General features: G+C 45.9%; 1 protein-coding gene across 4 annotated transcripts in view; it reads left to right on the top strand.

The window, feature by feature from the left end:
- Armc3 (armadillo repeat containing 3) overlaps positions 1–22,053 on the top strand; it is an 84,540-nt gene extending 62,487 nt beyond the window's left edge. Inside the window, exons 11-19 of one of the 4 annotated variants that reach the window (XM_032884579.1) lie at positions 1,277–1,413; positions 4,933–5,101; positions 7,630–7,727; positions 8,472–8,573; position 8,652; positions 8,946–9,061; positions 12,767–12,961; positions 16,021–16,183; positions 21,726–22,053. In XM_032884579.1, coding sequence (XP_032740470.1) covers positions 1,277–1,413; positions 4,933–5,101; positions 7,630–7,727; positions 8,472–8,573; position 8,652; positions 8,946–9,061; positions 12,767–12,961; positions 16,021–16,183; positions 21,726–21,935 — 1,191 coding nt within the window. In that variant the 3' untranslated portion in view covers positions 21,936–22,053. The remainder of the gene's footprint in view (positions 1–1,276; positions 1,414–4,932; positions 5,102–7,629; positions 7,728–8,471; positions 8,574–8,651; positions 8,653–8,945; positions 9,062–12,766; positions 12,962–16,020; positions 16,184–21,725) is intronic. The other 3 variants (XM_032884577.1, XM_032884578.1, XM_032884580.1) reach the window with 3 other exon arrangements.
- The last annotated feature ends 636 nt before the right edge of the window (positions 22,054–22,689 follow it).

Below are 22,689 nucleotides of genomic sequence, written 5' to 3'. Positions count from 1 at the left end.
TGTTGTGTGCATATGTGTATGTTGTGTGTGTTGTATGTGTACATTGTATGTGTATGTTTTGTGTGTGTGTATGTTTTGTGCATATGTGTATGTTGTATGTGTGTTGTATGTGTACATTGTATGTGTATGTTTTGTGTGTGTATGTTGTATGTGTGTATGTTGTGTGTATATATGTTGTGTGTGTATGTTGTGTGTGTGTTGTATGTGTGTGTGTATGTTGTGTGTGTGTGTATGTTTTGTGTATATATGTTGTGTATGTGTGTTGTGTATGTATGTATGTTGTGTGTGTGTTGTGGGTATGTGTATGTTGTGTGTGTGTATGTTTTGTGTGTGTATGTTGTATGTGTATATGGTGTGTATGGTGTGTGTGTGCATGTTGTGTGTATATATGTTGTGTGTGTATGGTGTGTGTGTATGATGTGTGTGTCTGTTGTGTGTGTGCGTGCGCGTGTGTGTGTGTGTGTGTGTGTGTGTATGTGTGTTGTGTGTCACTTCCATTGGCCACGGCAGCTTCTTGACTAGAGACATCTGCATTCTTTGGCTTACGGTCCCTTCCTCCGCCTTCCAGATGGTCACAGCAGTAGCACATCCATCCCATTGCGCCCTCTGTTTCCGGCATTCTGGCTTCCTTTGTTACAATCTTTGTGAGGACACTGGGACTGCTTAGAGTATAGCACCGTCCCCTAGTGACAACAACTTCACTTTTATCACCTGTGTAAAGTCACTTTCAGCAGTAGGGGACACATTTATGTCTGTCATGACCAAGTGAAGCGTCAGTGTTCAGGTGCAGGCTGAATGAGCAGTTTCCCTCTTACTGCAGGGCATGGGCTCCCAGTGGTGTCCCAGGGGAATTCTGAAGACATCTGCATTGACTTTCCTGGGGTTTCTTAGCCCAGAATGAAAAGCTGGATTCTTACGAAGACTGGCAGACTTCCCTCTGAATTTAACAACTTTAAATTGGCTCATTCTAAAAAAGTTGAACCCTTTGTATATTCAATGAGATTTTTCTAATGTATGAATGCTGATTTTTTTTTTTCTATTTCCCATGCCCTGCTGAGGATGGAACCCAGGGTTCCAGGCATGGCAGGCAGCTCACCACCCATGAACCATATCGACAGGGCCGCCCTGGGGTTTTGCAGCTAGGTCTTGCTCTGCACCACAGGCTGGACTTGAACTTGGAGCCTCCTGCCCCAGCGACTGAACACTGAGATTACAGACATGGGCTGCCGCTCCTGTGGCTGTACTCTGAACGTGTCAGTTTTGGTTTCTGTTGCAGTTGAAGAACTGCGGCGGCCTGGAGCCCCTGATTGAGCTCCTGCACTCCAAGAACGACGATGTCCGAAGGCACGCCAGCTGGGCTATAATGGTCTGTGCCGGTGACGAGCTGATGGCCGTTGAGCTGTGCAGGCTCGGGTGAGTGCATGCGCCTTTCATGTAGCTCAAAACCAGAGGAGAGAAACAGACCGACTGAGTGCAAGGAGCGCCCAGTAGAGCCTGCACTGTCAATGAGCCTCACACTCAGGGAGGGCCACCCTCGGGACAGAGCATCTCTCCCTAATCTGTCCACCCAAGGCATGCACCTTGAGTCATCCACACTCCATGTTCCTGCGTTCCTTTTCCATCTTGATAAACGGTTCTCTTCCACCTTTGCCAAGCACAGCTCAAGCCTAAAGAAGACTGGCTGGGTCGAATCTACCATCTTTTGTCACCCTCCGCCAGACCTTCACCTGATATCTGCAGTTAGATAGCATCCTCCTCCCAGTTCCCGCTCCCCACAAGCTGTAGGTGAACTCAGTTCTCGTTAGCATAGTAGCAAATGGAGTTTGAGAGTCTCCACACATCCCCGAGCAGTTTTTCTTATTATATAATCTTTTTGCACTAAATGAACAATGATAGAAAAGCCAGGGCCAGACCAACTCACTGCAGAATTCTGCCGACTCTGCAGTGTAACAGGGAATAAGTGAACTGAAACCTAGGTCATCCCGCCATGACGATTGCCTGAGAAAAGGCATCTGAGAGGTTCAATGTCCCTCCATGATAAAAGCCCTGAAGAAATTAGGGCAAAAAAAAGGATCACACCTCAACAGAATTAAGGATACATGCAGCAAACCTTCAGCCAACATTTCTAAGTAGAGAAAAACTCAAATCATCTTCTCTGAGATCAGGAATAAGACACAGACAGCTATGGTGATTGCTCAGATTCAACAGTGCACAAAGTCTTAGCTGGAGAAACCAGAGAGAAACGGATGAATAGGAGGAGCCAAATTGTCCCCTCTTGCAGAAAGCTTAATCTTCAACTCAAAAGATCCTAAATGTTTCACAGAAAAACTGTCACTCTCAGAATGACAAGCACTCTCACAAACCAGTAGGATCCAAAACCAACGTCTAGAAATCAGTAGCTTTCCTGTGTGCCAATCCTAAACTTGCTAAGAAAGAAATGGAAGAGAAATGAATTCCATTTAAAATAACTTTTTAAAAAAAACCTAGGGATAAATGTAACCTGTGACATAAAAGACCTCTAACGTGAAAACTTTAAGACACTGTAGAGCAAAGCTGAAGAAGACACTAGAGATGGAGAGACAAGCTACACAGACACCCCTGAACCGGCGTGATCAATCATGGAGAAACATCAGGACTTCAAAAGTAACCCACAGACTGAACACGGGACCCATCAAGATTCCAATAACATTCTTCATGGAACTAGAAAAGACAATCCTGAGGTTCACGTTGAAAGCTCGAGAGACCCAAGAGAGGCAAAGCGGTATCAGTCAGAGAGCTGAAGGAATCTGAAGAGTTGGTCTAAAATTACACTAACGAGCCACGGCCACAACCCTAGACGGCACCAAAACATACACACAGAACAACGGAGTGCAACAGAGGTTCCAGATATTAACCCACACAGCCCCAGTCCTATGATTTTTGACAAAGATGGCAAAAATACACACGGTAGAAAAGACAGCATATTTGACTAATGACACATGGCTATGCACATGTAGAAAATGAATAGATTCACATCTCTTACAGTGCAGAAAGATCTATTCAACCTTGAAACTGATAGAATAATATAGGCTCGGAGAAGAAATGCCTTTTTGAAAGGCATTCCAAGGGCATAGGGAATAATCCCAAGAATCCACAAGTGAGGTGGCGTTTCTCAGATTATGCACAGCAGGAAGTGGTCCCCAGCATGAGCAGTCATCACGAGAGAGCAATATGTTCACTCATTGCGTAACAGACTCTAAGGGACAAATAACTGGAATATATAAAAAAAATCATCAGAGATCAGAAGAACCACCCAGTCAATAAACATGAAGTGAGCATCCCCACAAGAAGGAATACAAATGACTCTCGGGTATCTGGAAAGCTGTCCATCATCCTTAGCCATCAGGAAAGCCAAATTTAAATTATTCTGATATTCCATTTTACCTAACCACAACAGTTGGCATCAAGAAAACGAGTGACAGGGACATTGTTGAAGGTGCAGGGAGTGATGGGCCCTTCCACATAGCTAGAGAGAATGTAGACCATATCCAAGGGACTGAGCACACCACAGACACCATGCAAATACACACCCGACCCAGCCTAGATGTCCACTGACAAACAGGTAAAGAAAACGTGGTAATACTCAACGTGGGACTTTATCCAATCCTTAATAAAACAGCAGTCATGACATCTGAAGAAAAGTGGAACTGGAGATCACTGGGTGAAATTCAGATCTAGACTCGGAAAGGCACGTGTGGGCTATGTAGAGTGTAGATGGGAACCAGCAATAGAGGAGCAGGGAGGGTGAGGAAGGCCAATGAGCGTACAAAGTGGAATACAGCACAATAACACAATGCATAAAAATACAATGTCAACGTATCAGAATAGAACCCGTTCCGTGTTTGTTTGTTTATTTGTTTATTTGTTTTTGGTTTGGTTTGGTTTGGTTTTTAGGGTCCTCTCTGTATAGCCCTGACTGTCCTGGAACTCACTCCATAGACCAGGCTGGCCTCAAACCTCTGCCTTCTGAGTATTAGGATTAAAGACATGAGCAGCCACTGTCTGGGCCCCATTACTCTGTATGCCAACCCAACATTTAAAGAAATGACAAAACACAAACGAGATTTTTCCTTTAACACACCCATTTGTCAGTTTTCTGTTGCTGTAGCAATGCCTGAGAAAAAAATCTTACAAATGAGAAAGGTTTATTTGGGCTCTGGATTTCAGATATTTTAGTTCGTGGTTTCTTGGCCTTGTCGCGTTTGGACCTGGATGAGGCATCACATCACTGTGGGAACACGGACCCAAGTAGAGCTCCTCTCCTCTTGCCTCCATCCTTCCTGCTAGACCCCACCCCTCCCTCCTGCTAGACCCCACCCTCCCTCCTGCTAGACCCCACCTCTTCCTCCTGCTAGACCCCACCTCTCCCTCCTGCTAGACCCACCTCTCTCTCCTGCTAGACCCCACCTCTCTCTCCTGCTAGACCCCACCTCTCCCTCCTGCTAGACCCCCTCCTCTCCCCACCTCCTCCTGCTGGACCCCACCCTCCTCCTGCTAGACCCCACCTCCCTCCTGCTAGACCCCACCTCCCTCCTGCTAGACCCCACCTCCCTCCTGCTAGACCCCACCTCCAGTGTTTCCACCACCTCCCAAAAGTACCTCAGGCCAATGACCAAGCTTTTAACACACAGACATTTATCCAGGCCATGTCCCAGCAACTGTTTAAATATGAGTTATTGCGTGGCATTTATGTTCTCAGAAAGTGCTGATTTGTCTTCATAATTCTGTCAGTTTCACCTCATTTAAAAAGGCAGAGGAGGCTCTCGGCTTTCCATCTCAATTCTTCGCTCAGGAGCTTAGGGATATAAATGGGAACTCAATGTCCGTTGGCTTGGAGAAAGCAAACAACACAGGCTTTACTTTATTTTATTTTATTTTTAATTTTATCGACAGGGCCCTAGATATCCTTGAAGAAATTAATCGATCATTAAGTCGGAAAAATAAATTTAGCGAGGCAGCCTATAACAAATTACTCAACAACAATCTTTCTCTGAAATATAGCCAGACTGGCTATTTGTCATCAAGCAACATAATTAGTGATGGATTCTATGATTACGGTCGGGTAAGTGGTAACATTTATTTGTGTTTTACTATGATTTCCCCTTTAATCACACATGATGCCATTACATTACTATTTTATAAGCACCAAACATACTCTATATTTTTGCAGATAGAAATGTGAAAGTCAGCACTTTAGCCTGAACTACTTCTGGCTATAAGATTTTGGCGCCCTCATACACTTTTAACTAGATTCTGTTTTACTTGCTGTTTAAGTCGGCTTGTTAATCTCAGTCTCAGTAACATCCCACGACACACACGAACCACCGAAAAACTGCTCCTCTTATTCAACGGCGAGTAATTTTGAAAGAACTACAGTAACATCAGATGCTTCAGGAGAACTAAGGACAAGAGCAGGAACCCCAACAGAAAACACTGACACACAGAGAAACGCTGGCTTGAGTCTTTGAAACATTCAATAAGACAATATTCTATACAAAGGAGAATTCTGATTCGTTCATTCTGTAAGTACTATGCTTCTGATGTTACAGGCTTTAACTACAACACAACTGAATGAAAAGGATACAGGATGTCTGCTCCCATTTGAGGAGTGCTCCTGTGGAGGAGTGCTCCCTGGGTAGGAGTGCTCCCTTGGTAGGAGTGCTCCCAAGGAGGAATGCTCTCATTGGAGGAGAGGGAAGATAAAAACAACAGTAATGTACTAGAGCTGAATAGTGAGCAAGGGAGATCAGAGCAGAATCAGGATGAGGCCATCTACAAAACTAGGAGGTAATAGGGCTGAGGGCTGTCGTTTTCAAGTGTTGTATAGCATCTGCACAAAAACGTAGAGAGGGTGGGGAAAGCTGGCGTTGGGGGACTATTTGGGAAAGAAATTTCTGGGCAGAGGAACAAGAGTAAATGTGCTTGGCACGTTTAGGGAATATCAGGATAGGGCAGCATGGAAGCTGAGCTGATAAAAATGGAAGAAAACAAGATGGTGTTACCCTTACTTCAGATGGACAAAGGAGCCCAGGTCATCTGATTCCTGAAGACTACTACGCGTTCTCAATCTGAAACGAGAAACGCATGATAGGATCCGTCTTTGTTTTGGAGGACTGCTTTGCATTATTTTGAAAAGAACCCAAAAAGTATCTTAAATAGTAATGAAATCTGTTACTCGATCACAAGGAGACTAAGAAATTGATTCATTTCTGCCCTTTCTTTCAGGCTGACAAAATTATCCTCAACCCCCTTCTGTGCCTCTCCACTGTCAACTTTATAGCCTCTTTTTCTTGATTATTTTTGTTACATAAAAATATATCTATTTGTATGCATAGATGGACAGATGGATGATGAATGGATGGATGGATGAACGGATGGACAGATGGATGATGAATGGATGGATGGATGAACGGATGGACAGATGGATGGTGGATGGATGGACAGACAGATGGATGGATAGACAGATGAATGGATGATGGATGGATGGATGACAGATTGGCACATGGACAGAGGGGAGGGAATAAGAAGAGAGGGAGACAGGGAGAGGGAGGGGGAGAGAGAAAGGGGGAGAGAGGAGGAGAGAGGAAGGGAGAGAGAGGGGGACAGAGGGGAAGAGAGGGGGAGAGAGGGAGAGAGAAAGAGGAAAAGAGAGGGAGAGAGAGGGAGAGGGAGAGAGCCATCCTACCTTGGAAACCAATGAGGGGGCTCATCCCTGGGAATAAGCTAATTCCCCTTCTCCCAGCAGTGATCAGTTCCCTGCAGTTGGTTCTCTAGAAGTGGGCCCCTATGAAATTTTCTCCCCTGTCTGTTAGCATGTCTGTGAGTATCTTACCTGCATGTGTGTGTATGCACCATATATATGCCTGGGACATGGGAAGGACAGAAGAGAGCATCAGATCTCCTGGAACAAGAGTAAGACAGTTGTAAAATGACACACGGGTTCCCAGAACTGAACCTAGGTCAAGAGAAACAAGTCTTCTTAACGGTTAGGCCGTCTTTCTAGCCGCAACTTCTCTTTAGGTTAGCCCACAACACTGTGAGATCAGTTTCAGCCCACAGATATTTTGACAGGCAACACTCTCCCTGGAGTGTATAGTTAGATTTTGGATACAAACTCTTCCAGTGACAATAGCTGTGATATGGAGGAGCTGAGGGCAGGCCAGCAAAGAATGTGGGTGTAAGGGAATGTCTGCAAGCTCTGGCTTCCATATTTAATTGTGTATAGAAATTATCTATCAGTCCATCTGTCTGTCTGTCTGTCTACATATGTATCTATCTTGTATGTATGTATGTATGTATGTATGTATCTCTATCTTCTAGCCACCCACCTATCTATCTATCTATCTATCTATCTATCTATCTATCTATCTATCCATGTATCTATGTATCTATGTATACATATATGTATGATGTATGTAATGTGTCTGTCTACCTACCTACTATCTTGTCTGTCTCTATTATTTATCTACAGTATGTGTGCACATGAATGAGTTAGAGCCTTCAAACTGTCTAGAACTCCTCCTATTAGCACTGATGTTTAAACTCCAACACATGCAGAGAATCAGCTTTTGTGTTTACAATATCTTACAGATAAATCCTGGCACCAAGCTTTCACCACTGAAGGAACTGTGCTTACAGGAGCTGAATGATCAACGTGCTATTCTCCTAGTCAACAATAAATCTGACATGTGAGTCCTTGGGGGAAGGGCGCTGCAGGGAGGGATGTATGCCGATTTTGTCTGTCGACTTGCAAGTAGAAAAAGCTGCCAGTATGGGGACGTCCAGGCTGAATCTGACACTGTGAAAATAAGAGCTGATCCATAAACTCAGCCTGACATAGAACATCTCATACTTTCCTTGGAAAACAACCAAAGAATGTAAAGTGTACAAAATATTGAGAAATCTCCAGAAATGAGTACCCATCATTTTTCTTTAGAATAAATAAATGGTAACTCTGAAAATTAAAGTAACATTAAAATAAATGCAGGGTCTCACTATGTAGTTCTGGCTGGCCTGGAACTTACTGTGTAGTCTAGGTCGGCCTTGAAGTCATAGATAGCCACCTGCCTCTGCCTCTAAAGGTGTGCATCATCACGCTGGCTTCCAAAGTTTTGGTTTTATAAAGGGGATCACTCGTGGCACAGCTGGCCTTAAACTCCTCTTGTAGTTGAGGCTGACCTTGAATTTCCGCATCCATCACTGAGTGCACACCACCAGTCATGATTTATGTGGTGACCAGGATCAAAACGAGGGCTTTGCCCTCTGCCAGCTGAGCCGCAACTCAGTGGTTAATATCCATTTCAGGCTTGGGTAGTTAACTTCTTCTTGTTAGTCTTCTGCAAGTACGACTTTTCCAAGAAGTTTGCTTTCCAGGACAAAGTTAGCATTGACAAATTTCAGCTGTATCTAACTTCAAACGTATAACGTCTTAGCTCCCCACCTCCATCTATGGAGGACAAATCGTCAGACGTTGGCTATGGACGAAGCATTTCTTCCTCATCTTCCTTAAGAAGGGCAAGCAAGGATAAGGCCAAGTAAGGACACATTCTATCAATCTCAACCGACCTGCCTAGGGGTGTGTGTGTGTGTGTGTGTGTGTGTGTTGTTTTTAGAGTTTTAGATGTTGGTAAATCAATTCCTTTCCTTTTTATGGGGATTTAGCTGCATAAGTGTTTCGTAAGCTGATGCGGCCGGCACAGATCTCTGGGGAAATGAGATGTGGAGGAGCTGTGGTGGAGGTCGAGTTTCTCAAAACTGTGGCTCGAGTAGCCCTGACAGCAGTGGAGATTGAACCCAATCATGATGGAAGAGAAAGGGCCTTCTAATGATGCTTACCTTTAGAATGTCACCTGTCGGCGCTGTTAGTGTGACTAGAATAAACTGTGTTTTTTCAAATGACAAAAAAGAAAAATAGTTTTCGTTTTAGTGCTGGATTTGGATCTCCCACAGAAGAAAAATCAGAGCCGGCATCAGGACGAAACACGGTCCTTAGTAGAGGTGCCACCAAAGAGAAAGGGGCAAGGTAGGAAACTTGTCATTTTCTTCTCCCGGTTGCAACCGAGACAACTTGGAATTATGCATCAAGGGCACGGAAAGGGAGCTACTGCTTTCCTTTGTCCCGTACTGGGCAAGGAACCCTGGGTCGCCATGATGGGGAAGAGCTCGCACTGAGACACAGCCTAGCACCTAAAAATGTCCTAGTTATCAGCCATCCCTCCAGCACCGCATAGCTTGGTGCCATAAAGTTTGCCCAGCAAGCATCGTTACCTGGGCTGGAGCCCCAGCACTACCATGAAAGAAGTTTGACTTTTGAAACCTACGCGTTGAAGAACGAGGCAAAAACCGTGAGTCCTAACTTAAGTATTTGTTTCTGTTCTGTGCTGTCTTTGAAGAATTTACCCAGAGTTTCTACTGTCTCTGGATAAATCGGGTTACCCTGGTAACTACTACCATCCAGTACTGCAATGGCTTTCATTCCAAAAGGACAATAGAGGCAGCAGTTGCCTCAACTACTGGTGTCTGGCACCAGACCTGTGATGGGGGATGGGAAGGAGGGAGGGAGGGGCTTAGCTTCTTAAGGCAGGCCCTGCACCTGTGTCCCTTCCTGGTGATACCCTCTCCATCCTTTTCCTGGCTGTGTCCCCTACCCTCAGGACAGAAGCAACTCAAAGTGGGAGAAAGAGACAGCTCTTGTGGCTGGAACAGTTGTGGTACGCCTCGTGCTCCTATTCTAAAATCCTATCTGGCTTCATGGGCAAAGAGCTTGCTTGCCTAGCATGCACAAAGACCTGGGTTCGATCCCCAGCAGGACATAAACACAGCCTGGTGGTTCACACTTGCAATCCCGGCACTCAGGAGGTGGAAGCAGGGGGATCGGAAGTTCGAACTTATCCTAGGCTTCATAGAGAGTTGGAGGCCAGCCTGGACTGCCTGTCTGAAAAAAAGTAGGGGGTGGTGGTAGGGAGAAAAAAAAATGATTTGTGCTTACTAATAGCAATTGAAGGAATCTTTGATTTTTCTTTCAAAATAGTCAAAAGAAAAGTAGACTTCAGTTGATTTGTACCTCTTCTGTGGTAAGTAATGGGTAAAGATAAATAATTCACACACCCCCAGTTTGCTTCATTGAAACATAAGCCCAGTACTTGAGAATTACTTAACGTAGGTGCTGCTTTGCGCCTGCCTGGTCCCGAGTTAGCCCCATACTCTTGGCTTGTTTGAATCTGTCATGTAGTGATTGATTGATTGATTAGTGAATTGTTTCGGTAAGATCTGCTGCTTAATCTTAATGTGGTGAGAGTCCAGTCTCCTGAACACAGGACAAAAAGATCCGAGCATACAAGGAAGGAAGTGGCACGTTCAGCGAAAGCAACAGTTCCCTTACCTTAAAACTAATGTTCTTTTTACATGCCCCAGTGACTAGGTGACAAAGTCAGCTAGAAAACTCGAAGTGCACAACTAAGCTCAGACAGAAAGGAGCAACGGAAGCACTTAGGACCCTGCCGCCCAACACTACAATTGGTCTTGAGACTTGTCACTTCAGGGCCAGAACCTGGGGAGCAGACCTATGGCCGAGCTGAGGGGCACCGGGCAGCCCACACTATGCTGCTCTCACCTACTTGGGCCCCTCAGACTTGTCTTTTTATTAATTCTGAAATGCCCTCTCCCAACCCCACCCAAGCATATTTCTACAGACTTTTTGATGTGACCCCCACATGGGTATTCATTCACCAAAGACTTGTCTGCCATTTTACTTCAGTTGGCCCTTGACGACTGTTGAGAGGAAGAATTACTAAAGCCGAGAATACAAAGAGTTTTGTATTTGGAGTATGGGTCAGTTGTGAAGACTGAAGGCTGAGCCTTGCTTGAGACTCTTGGATCCTTTAAGTTTCTTTGAATTCCTTGCAAAGAGGCTGTTGAGACAATCAAGGGAGAAAGTCCTCTTCCTCTCAGAGGATATGTTAGTTGGTTTTCTGTCAGCTCCAGTCTTCTGGGAAGGCAGAACCTTAATTGAGAAAATGGCCTCAAGCAGATCAGCCTGTCAGCAAGTCTGAAGGGTATTTTTTTTTTTTTAAATTAGTGATTGATGTTGAAGGACTCTGCCCACAGTTAGTAGTACCATCCCTGGGTAGGCAGTCCTGAGGTGTATAAAAAAGCAGACTGAGCAAGCCCTGAGGAGCAGCCCCACATGCCTACATGGCTTACACTTCAGTTCCTGTCTCAAGTTCCACCTCTGACTTCCTCCCTTTGTGACGGAGTGTCACCTGAGAGATGTCAGCTAACAGAAACCCTTTCCTCCCCAGTCAAACATTGCTTCTGATTATGACGTTTATTAATGGCACTGCGCAGGGCAGAGTCGTTTGCTCTTCAGTCAGCCCCTCTGTCCCTCTCGACTAGTGCCATCCCGAGGAGGACCAGTGACAGAGAACATTATCTATTACCTGGAGATGCTGAAAGCGATTATAGCATATGGGGCTGGGCGTGGGGCAACGGTTTAGGACAAGCTGTTTGCGGAGAGAGTGCTGAGCAGAAAATGTATTCAAGGGATCCAGCAGCCTAGTGTTACCCAATGGGAGTGTGGGAAGAGCGAGCTTTCCCACCTACCGTGCTAGGGATAATTGGTGAAAAAGTGAATACTAACTCATGCAGTTGTAAGCAGAGTGCCCAGCACAATTACAGCTTTTAATTAGCCGGGCGGTGGTGGTTCATGCCTTTAATCCCAGCATTTAGGAGGCAGGGGCAGGGGCAGGGGCAGGGACAAGGGCAGGCAGATTTCTGAGTTCAGGGCTTGCTTGGTGTAAATAGTGAGTTCTGGGACAGCCTGGGCTACACGGGGGTGGGGGGGTGGAAATGAAACAAACAACAAAGTTTTAAGTTGACAGGACACAAAAGTACTTTCCCTTTAAAATGCTACAGAAGTTTAAAGAGGGAATTTGTGTAACCATTGACACCACAGTCAGAATAGAACGAGTTGGGCCATCCCAGAGCCCTGCTCTGATACTGCAGCTCGCTCTTTTTCCTTGATGCAGGGACTTGGTGGTGGCTTTCTGTTATTTTTGCCTTCTCAGGGTCTTACTATGTAGCCCTAGTTAGCCTAGAACTCACTTGTAGACCAGGCTGGCCTTGAATCCACAGTAATCTGCCTATCTTTGCCTCCTGAGTGCTGGCATTAAAAGCATGGACTACCAGGTCCAGCCAAGAATGACTTTCATCGGCTCATTGGCATGTTACATCTGATAGTGACGTTTTCCAGCCAGCATAATGCCTTTGAGATGCTTCCAAATTGTTCTGTGAATTAGTAGAGTATTCCTTTTTATTCTTAACCAGTATTTTATTGTATAGTCTTACCACTATACACCTCTCTTTAAATTTAAATTAACTTTTAATATAGATACAAAATAATGAGCTTTGTCATGGAATTTGCATGCATACATACACACACATACGTACATATACACACATACATGCATACACATACACACATACACATACATATACACACATACATACACACATACACACACATACATACATAATACACATACACACACACACACAAACACACACACACACAAACACACACACACACACACTGTATTCTGTTCTAATTTCCCTCCCCAATTACCCTCTCCTTATTCCCCTGATACTTCTCAGATTAATTCAGAGCACAGTTAGTATTTGGTCGTTCCATTGATAGGATATGGGACTTTGTTATTGTTTAATCTCAAAGGAAAGGGAAAGGGAAAAAAGAAGAGGAGAAGGTGAAAGAGGAAGAGGAGGTCCTGGCAGTGCCCAAGCTCACGGAAAGCCCTGAGAAAGAGTGGTACCCTCCTCCTGACCCTGAGTTCTGTTTGTATGTCCTGGAGGTGACCAAGACAATACTGCCCATCGTCAACATTAAGGAGCAGATTGAGGCTCTTGCCAAGTGAGTCTCTCCCCCTCTCGGGCTCTCTTTCTGTTTATCTATGCTAATTTCTGAATTTTGAAAAGTCCCAGTAGCTTTAAAGCTACTTCAAAATAAAACCAACGAAATGAACCTCGATGGCTTACAGCGCCTGTGCTCTGAGCCCGCAGCCGAAGCTCGATGAATTACAGTCCCTTCTCCTTTCAGCTGAGGTGCATTTCTGTGTAGTCGGAGTTGAAGCTGCTCGGAGACAAATGTCTGTCTTTTGCTTTTGCTTTTTTTTCTAGGCATCTTTGGTATGCTCTTAGAGAGGTCATAAGTGAATCTATGTGTAAAAATTAAATCGTTCCTTAGGTGTATGAGGTACTCATTTAAAGGCGGACTCCCCTGCTGGTTTTTGTTTTGTTTTGTTAGTACAAATTTGCTTTTCTGACGCGTGCCTGCTAGTTCATTTTGCTATTTCTCTGGAGTGGGCGGTGAGCATTCTGAGAGCTTGCTGCTGGGCTGAGCAGAGCCCTGTGTAATCCTCCGAAGTCGCCCTCCTCATTAGTGTTTGGGCTCCTTCCTTTAAAGAGGCAGTGGCCCTGAGTGGGTCTCTGAAGGCTGTCAGGGAGCAGGACTGAGAATAGGGGATGGGCTCCATGATTGGCACAGCCCAGCAGGCGAGCTGCTGGCCTCAGCACCAGTAGGCGGGAGTCAAGTAGCAGTCCTCAAACCCGGAAGTGACAACTGTGAGCCTCACCTTTGCCAGATCCCTGATTTCTGTCAGTCAGAACAGGGGGAGATCCAGGGCTGTTGGCTCTAGAAGGATTTCCTGCGTCCTTGAGGCTTGATGTCTCAGGTAGAACTGAGTCTTGTAAACATTGGTCCAGTACTTCCTCACACTGTGTTGTTGCAGAGGCTCCACTCACCACTTCCAAATCACCATTATTTTCACATTTGAACTGATGATCAGGAGCGAAACAATGGCGGAGGTCTTTCCCCACCGCGTGGGTGGGCTGTCACTGCTGATGGATCGACAGCTCTGCTCCATCTCCCTTCCTCATTGCTTGTTTCGGTTTTGCTTAGCTTTGGGGTTGTCCTTTGTTTTGGTTTAGTTGCACTGTTTTGTTTTCTTCTTGCGTGTGTCTTTTACATTTATTTATTCACTTTACAACCCAATATCAGCCCTTCCTCCCCTCCCAGTACTCCCTCACCCACCCCCCATTCCACTTTCCTTTTGAGAAGGGGAAGCCCCGCTCTGGGTGTCACACCCCTTCCCTGACATCAAGTGCTGTGGGGCTGGGCGTATCCTCTCCTCCCACTGAGGTCAGGCAAGAGGGTCCTTATAGGGACCCGGTAGCCACAGGCAGGCAGGCAACAGGCTCACTTACGGCCCCTGCTCCAGTTGTTGGGAAACCTGCATAAAGACCAAGCTGCTCCTCTGCTACACATGCGCAGGGAACCTAGGTCCAGCCCGGACTTGCCGTTTAGCTGGTGGTTCAGTCTCTGGGCGTTCCCATTGGTCCAGGTTGGTTGACTCTGTTGGTCTTCCTGTGGAGTTCCTGTCCTCTTCAGGTCCCTCAATCCTTCTCCCAACTCTCCCATAAGACTCCTGAGCTCCATCTAATGTTCCGGTGTGAGTCTCTGCTTCTCTTTCCATTGCCTGCTGGGTGGAGCCTCTCAGAGGACCAGTATGCAAGGCTCCTGTTGGCAAACAAAACAGTATCTTCAATAGTGTCGGGGATTGGTCCTTGCCCATGGGATGGGCTTCAATTTGGGGTAGTCATTGGCTGGTCATCCCCTCAGTCTCTGTTACGTCTTTGTCCCTGCACATCTTATAGGCAGGACACATTTTGGGTCGAAGGTTTTGAGGGTGGGTTCCGGTCCTTCTCCTTCTAGTGGGAGTCCTGCCTGGCTACAGGAAGTGGCCACTTCAAGACCCATGTCCCCCACTGCTAGGAGTCTCAGCTGGAGTCGCTCACATAGATCCTCTGGGGCCTCTTCCTATCCCAGGGCTTTGGCAGGTCAGAGAGATTGTTCATCCCACCCCACCCCCCCCCACCCCCCCCCCCACCCCCCCCCCCCAACCCCAACACCCCCCCCCCCCACCACACCACACCCCCACCCCCCACCCCCCCCCCCACCAATGATCTTCCTTCTCTCCCCTATTCTCCCTACATGAACCCCCCCCCTCCCGTGCCCCAGTCTCAGGTTTTTTAAGGCATTATTCTTCATAGTACAGCCAAAGATCAAACTTTCCATTCTCCCCCCCCCTTCCCCGTATATGTTCTTAGTTACAGAGGATTTTAGAGATGCGTACTGAGCGTTATCACAGGAGATCAGACTTTTGGTGGTGGTGGTGGGGACCCAAAACAAACTCTCCCAATTTCTATCTCCCACACACCTGCTACCCCCACAATGCATTTTTCTTCCTCCCCTTTCACTCTTCTTTGATGTCAGTGTTACACAATGTCATAATGTTCTTAATTCAAAAGATAAATTCTAAATGAAAAAAGTCATGAAATTTACACTGGGCTACACCGGTGTGCTCTACACTGGTGTCATTCGAGTCTTGAGGAGGCAGAGGCAGGAGGAGCCTCACAAGGAGGCCAGCCTTGGCCACATGGGGAGACTTTGTCTCAAAAGAATAGGGCTTTTTTCCTGCCATTTGAAAATGTCCATGAATCTAATGGACATTAAATTCCTTGAAAGAAGAAAGCTCACCAGTTGGTAAATTCCTCCACTCTCAGACTAAAACACTTCCCCCACTGTTCAAGAGTAAGATAAAAATGTAAAAGTACATTCAGATTCAGTGTGGTAGTCTCCTGGCCTGTGTTCTGCCCACTGGAATCTTAGTTCATTTTCTTCATTGTGTTGAATGGAACCACCAGAATTTCAGTTTATTTATGTGCTTGTGATGGTCTCAGTACAGTAAGCATGCTGATTTTTTTTTCCTGCAGGTATATCTATTTTTTTTAAGGAAAAAAAAAAAAAACCAGGGGAAATGTTTTTACATGTGCAATTATATATATAATCATACAGAAAACATCCAACGTAAGTGATTAAAACTGTTTTTCATCTCAATGTAATGAGCACAGGTTTGTGGCAGATAAAATGGGCGGTAAGATTGCAAAAGAGAAGCTAGCTGATTTCAGCTGGGAACTTCACATAAGTGAGTTGAAATTTCAACTGAAATCCAATGTCATACCAATTGGATACATCAAGAAGGGGATCTTTTATCACCGAGCACTGCTTTTCAAGGTATTTAAGACGTTTCTGTCTCATTTGTCATTAGGTTAAAGGGTTTTGTTTTTATCTTATCAGGATGAGTCAGTCACTAACATTTAACAGGATATTAACCTTTGCATTTATACTTACTTAATTTGAAATATTTGTAATTATGTGCACACACACACACACACACACACACACACCTGAACATACATTTCATCAGGCTGCTACAAGTACAGTTACTCACCTTTATCATCTACCTCCTGTCCTCCTGGGATTCTTGCAGGGTTTGGAGGTCAGTGATAGGTCTGTGATAGACTGCAGTTAAGAGGCGCCTAAGTCTCTGAGGTGTATCAGAGAAGGGCTCAGAGAGAAGTGACACACGGCCAATCTGTTAAAGGTTCCACAAGGTTCTATCAGCTGTCAGGTGTGGTGGGGCTCACACACTGGTTCCTGAGAGGCTGAGGTGGGAAGATTTTCTAGACGGAGGCCACCATAGGCTGCACAGCAAGACTCTGACTTTTAAAAACAAGTCTGAGGGCCAGGATGGTGGCTCAGCAGGTAAGGACGCTTCCCAGTCAAAGTAGATGACCTGAGGTTGTTCCTCAGGATCCACATAGAGGGGAAGGTGCGTGTGTACATGCAAACACACACAAACACACACAGAAGGGAGAAACACACAAACAGAGAGATAAAAATGAAAACACACGAACACACACAGAGAAACACGCACAGAGAGATAAATATGTCTATTTGAGGAATACAGAGGACATCATCTAAAGAGAAAGCAGGGGAGGGAGGGGAGAGGAAGGGAAATAGAGAATGGTATATTTGAAGACCTGATATGAAGCATCAGATAACCTGCCCTTGGCCCTAAAATTAGAGTAAATGCTAAAAAATTGTCAGGAGTGTGTGTGTGTGTGTGTGTGTGTGTGTGTGTGTGTGTGTGTGTGTGTGTGTGTGTGTGTGTGTGTGTGTGATTTTGAAAGACCATTCATGTTGTTATAGACAGGGAAATGAATTAGAACAGACACACACCTAGAGACCGGGTGACACATTAGAAGGTGGCCAGACAACAAATCCAAGAGGTGCATTCTAAGGAGTGTTGCTCCACGTGGAAGGAGGAGAAAGCTTGAAAGACTCAGATGTGACAACCAAAAGGACTTGGTAGTTGCCTGTATGTAGTTGGGAGAATGCCTGGGAAGAGAAGAATGATCCACAGGCCCTGGGCTGGACAAGCAGAAAAGACAGCGCCGTTCACCAATGCACAGGGAAAATGGGAGGCTTGAGAGCATGACCTTTTATCCACTGTGTAGGAACTTAGAAAGCAATTCCCGAACGTACAGACCAAAAAATCACATTTCTTCCATCTGCCAAGTACTTATAAACTTCTGTATCAATGGCTTTTCTCCTTTCTGGGACCAACCACCTGGCAAGAAGCAATTTAAGGGAAAAAGCTTTTGTTCAGGCTACCAAGGACATGGGGACGTACAGCAGCCACAGCTGGTAACACTGCACCCACAGTCAGGGAGCAAAGGAGGAGACATTGGTGTGAAACTTTTTTCTTCTTTTCTCCCTTTTATGTAGTCTGGGGCACCCCAACACTCCTCCCTCCCCCAGCCCATGGGATGCTGCTGCCCACATTCAGAATGGCTCTTCTCTCCTTCCTCTCCTGTTATTACAGATACCCTGAGGCATGTCCACGAGATGATTCTAAAACCAGCCAAGCTGACAATGAACTGTTAGCAGTCATTCTATCCCTTACCAATTTAACAACTCAGCTCATCATTTTCAGTGAAAATATTCCATGTCTCATCCTGAAAGTCTCATGGGCATCTTGTAATGCAAACTGCACTCAGTTATCTGTAAGACACTCTTCCCCCCCCCAAGCCCCCACTCCACAGATCTTAACAGCTCTATCATTGGACAAAAGCCCAAAGCATATTCTAAGAGTCAAAGCAATCCCTTAACTATGGTTCCTGTAGAAACGTTTTTTTCAAGTTACATAATTCTAACATATGATGTCACAGAACAAACTTTGTCATCACAAATGGGAGGAACAGAAAACATAGTAAGAAGAGGCTACATCAAAGTAAGACCACAACTCAAGGGAGAGCTGGGGACAATGGCTCTCAGCACTTGGGAGGCAAAGGCAGGCAGGTCTCCGAATCCAAGAGCAGTCTGGTCTACAGAGTGACTGCCAGGACTACACAGAGAAGCCTTGCCTTTAAAAACAAACAGGGAAGAGAGCAATTCCCATACCACCATGTCCAGCACACTGAGCTTGTGGTAGAATCAACTGGGCTCCTGAAGACCAGCCCCTAAAGCTCTCCTCCTACAGCACATGGCGGACAACTCTCTTGGACAAGGTGTGTTCTGTACCTGCAACTTTCCTTAGCTGATTTCTCATAGTCTTAACATCTCAGACATACTGGAGTCTCCACTGTAGCTTATCTTCGTGGCTTCCCACATGGTATCTCACAAGGATTCTTCCCTCAGTTAAACCTGTCTAGAAATGCCCCCAGATATAGGCCCAGGGTAAGCCACAAGTATTCAAATATCATTAGCCATTGCCTTAGGATTACTATTGATGTGAAATGGTTTATCCACATTGTATTCCATCACTGAGGGAAGTGAGGACAGGAACTCAAAGTGGGTCAGGAACCTGAAGGCAGGAGCTGATGCAGAGGCCATAGAGGAGTGCTGCTTACTGACTTGCTCCTCATGGCTTACTCAGACATTTCTTAATAGCACCCAGGACCACACAGCCTATGGCTGGCCCCACCTACAATGGGCTGGGCCCTCCCCCATCAATCACTATTTAACAAATGCCCTGCAACCTGCGACAGCCTGAGCTTATGGGAAGCATTTCTCAGTTGAAGCTCCCTCCTCTCTGAGGACTGTATACCTTGTGTTAAGTTGTCATATAAAGTGCCAGCATGACCTCATAATCCCATCCCTCTACTAGCATCTCACTTCAGTTTTATATCAGTCCTATTCATCATCCAAATGCCTTTTTATATAACAAAGGCTGGTGTTTGGCAAGGGTTCTAAGCAGCAAATATTTCTCACGGTTCTAGAGGCTGTGAAATGCAAGGTAAATGTGACAAAAAAAAAATTCGCATGTGGGTAGAGACTTCTTCCTGGTTTGCAGTCATCATTACTGAGGCATCTTCACAGGGCAGAAGAGCTGATCTCTTCCTGTTTGTTTGAGACATAGCCCTGTCTGTCCCAGAACTCGCTCTGTAGACCAGGCTGGCCTTAAACTCACAGAGATCTATCTGCCTGCCTCTGCCTCCCAGAGTGCGGGGGATTGAAGGTATGCGCCACCCACAAGCCAGGCCAATCTACCTGTTTTTCTAATTCCTGGGGAGGGAGGTCTCACCCGCAAGAGTTCCTCTAAGCCTAGTCACCCCCCACCCCCCAATCTCACTTCCAAATAACATTACTAGAACTAATCTTAACACAGGTTTGGGAGGGCACACAGATCTTCAATCCCACACATCATCTTTTGCCCATTTTCTTCCAGACCGATGGCCCTTGACTGGCTTTACTCCCTGGCCTTTGGCAGCCAACAAGTCACTCACTCATAACCTAACCTCAGCTTTACCTCCCGCACCCCAGTTCCAGAGTAACGACTCGGAGGCTTATTACTTATTAACAATGCTTAACAATGGATTTTGCTAGGCTTGTTTCCCAGCTACCTCGTAACTTATTTAACCCATCTAAACTTATTCGATGTCTGCCACATGGCTGGTTATCCTTCCTCAGAGTTCAGGTGACAAATCTCCCGCCTCTGACTATCCCCCAGAGTTCCAATCTCTCTACCGGAACTCCCACCTTCTACTTCCTGTCTGTTGCTAATAGGCCATCAGCTTTTAATTGACAGGTGATGCTGCCACACAGTACACAAGAGATTATCCCTACACTCATTTACTTGTTTCCCTTCCTGCCCTCTCCTCCATAGTTCACAGCTGCCTTGACAACCAACTAGGAACGTTTGTCAATCCTGTCCACCCTGATGCACAGGGGCAGAATGCGACAGGGCTGTCTACATAGGTGGAGGTGTGTGTCAATCCATCTCCAACCTATCGCAGGCATTTTCCTAATGCTGTCCAGCAGCCAAGCCCCACCCCTGCTCCCGTTCCCTCTGAGTGGGGGACTTTTGTGTGTTCCACATTACAAGGTAAATAGCTGTTTAGACACAGGCTTATTCACCCATTCACCAACGCACAGAATGGTCTACGGCTGCACACTGGAGGCAGATGTCTGAATCCCATTTTAGGTCACAACCTTACTTCAGTTTTCCTCTAGATAGGGGACGGTAATCTATCATAGTGATTTAAAGTGCTTCAATAGGGAAAAAGACATACTACTAAATTCTACTACACACACTTTGTATCTTTGAGGGAGACAGATTTTGATACTTTTTGTTCTGCTGTCCCTGCTATCTGGGCTATCTTCAGCTACTGGACAAACAGTATCAGAATCAAAACCTAAGAGTCCTGAGAATGACCACCAAGACTTTATCATTTTGGCATGTCCTGAACTATGCAGTTTGGGACGGTCATTGCATAGTAATGAATATACTCAATTAAAACACACATAAACCCACTATTACAACTCAGCTGTCTTCCCTGGTGCTACTTACACTCACACAACTGTCAAGGTGCCATGCTTCTCCCCAACTCACAGAGGAAGAAAAGGGCTAGCAAAGCCCTTGGCTTGTGCTCAAACTGGTTGGTGAGCATCCTGGCCGAGTTGAAACCTGAACCTGGGCAGTCTAAGCAAGCTCTTTTATTCATTATGGCATCACAGGAAAGTTTCTAATTTTAAAGATACTTAACAAAGGGACTGGAGGGTGGCAAACGTGGCTCTGGCAGGCTTTGCCCTTCTCCCCCATTCTCTCTGCCTAGCTAAAGAAACATTAGATTACATTCCTGAAGCCAGCCCCCAAGGTCTGCTCTCTTATTTGGCCACTTCCTCCTCCTGAGGCTGACTACCAAGGTCCAGCTATCAAAGTACTGAAGTCCAGCAATCAAAAGCCCGCTTTGACTCACCTAATTAATATGCCCAATTAAACACCTCATCCTAAGGCAGAGTTTTCCCTCTACCTTTATAAACCGTTGTTTGTCTATGGACCACATCTGTCTCTCTATCCAGAGGCAGTCCTGCCCCATGGTTCTTTCTACATAACACAGCAGACTGGCTGGAAATAGGACTTGCTTCAACCTCACAGTGGCCTACTATGGCCAAAGAGCACCCTGGGAAATGGACAGATTGATAGATACATGGGTCGAAGGCCTGGGATAGCTCCCCTCCAACCACCCGCTAGTTAATGTATTCTACTACATTGAACTTTTTGCAAAGTGTCCTTTCCCAGGGCACTCGGGCACACACTGAGTCTACAGATGGTAAGCCCTCAGAGTCAGCCATGTATGGCTCCTACCTCACTATTCTTCACTTTTTTAGCTTTCAGTCAAACATGCCCGTGTTTAACTCTCCCACTAAGGATCGCTCTCCATTTGCTTGCCAATGGTCCTGATCCCCTGGTGTCTTATTCCTCCCTCAGGCACTGGCTGATAAAATCGGGGTTGGCTGCAGCCTGGTGCGTGGTGAGTACAGCCGAGGGTGGAACGAGGTGAAGCTGGTGAACGAGGCTCGGAAGGGCATTATCGGGAACCTCCCCCCACCAGACGAGTACATCGTGGACCTCATGTTCCACCCGGGGACCCTGCTGAAGCTACGCAGCAAAGAGGCCGACCTCTACCGCTTTCTGTAGTCGTCAGAGGAACACAAAAGCACCCAAACCAGAGATTGTCCTCCTGTGTTCTTTAAGGGGGCTTTAGCCGTTTAGATAACTTCAAATAAAAGTATTAGAAATGGTTCTTGTGTAGAAATACGATGTGGATGTGGATATGATTATGCGGCGCTCCGGGTTCAGGCTGTAGAGTTCCGGGTCTATGGGGTCTCCCATGCTCTCCATCCCCACTGAAGGTTATTATGGGTAAAACCAACTCAGCCCTCTTGGAGCTTAGGAATCTTCCACGGAGGTGCGCAGCCACTGCTTCCTGTAATGGAATGGGCTTCTCACTGTCCCGCTTTGGTATTCAGAATACTTGGTTTAAATAAACTCAGTCTAATTGAGTCTCGGCCATCTCATCTAGACTTAAGATTTAAGAGACTCAAGTATTTCAAAATACATTCTAACTTAATTATTCATCTTTATTCGTTTATTTTTAACACCGATTAGGGACTGAGATGATTATGGTTTGAGTAAGAATAGCCCCTATAGGCTCATATACTCGGCAGGTTGGCCATGAGGGAGTGAAGCTACTTGACAAGGATTAGGGGGTGTGGCCTGGACAGAGGAAGTATGCACTGGGCGTGGGCTTCAGGGTTTCAAACGCTCAAGTCAGGCCCCTTGTCTCTCTGTTCCTGCTGCCTCTGCATGCTGATGTAGAACTCTCAGCTCTTTCTCCATCACTGTGCCTGCGTGCTGCCATGCTTCCCGCCCTGATGATAACAGACAACAC

This window comes from Rattus rattus, chromosome 14 (assembly GCF_011064425.1).
Source record: "Rattus rattus isolate New Zealand chromosome 14, Rrattus_CSIRO_v1, whole genome shotgun sequence".
Classification (NCBI taxonomy): Eukaryota; Metazoa; Chordata; class Mammalia; order Rodentia; family Muridae; genus Rattus; species Rattus rattus.
Note: the sequence above shows the minus strand (reverse complement) of the source record. Positions and strands in the feature narration are given on the sequence as shown.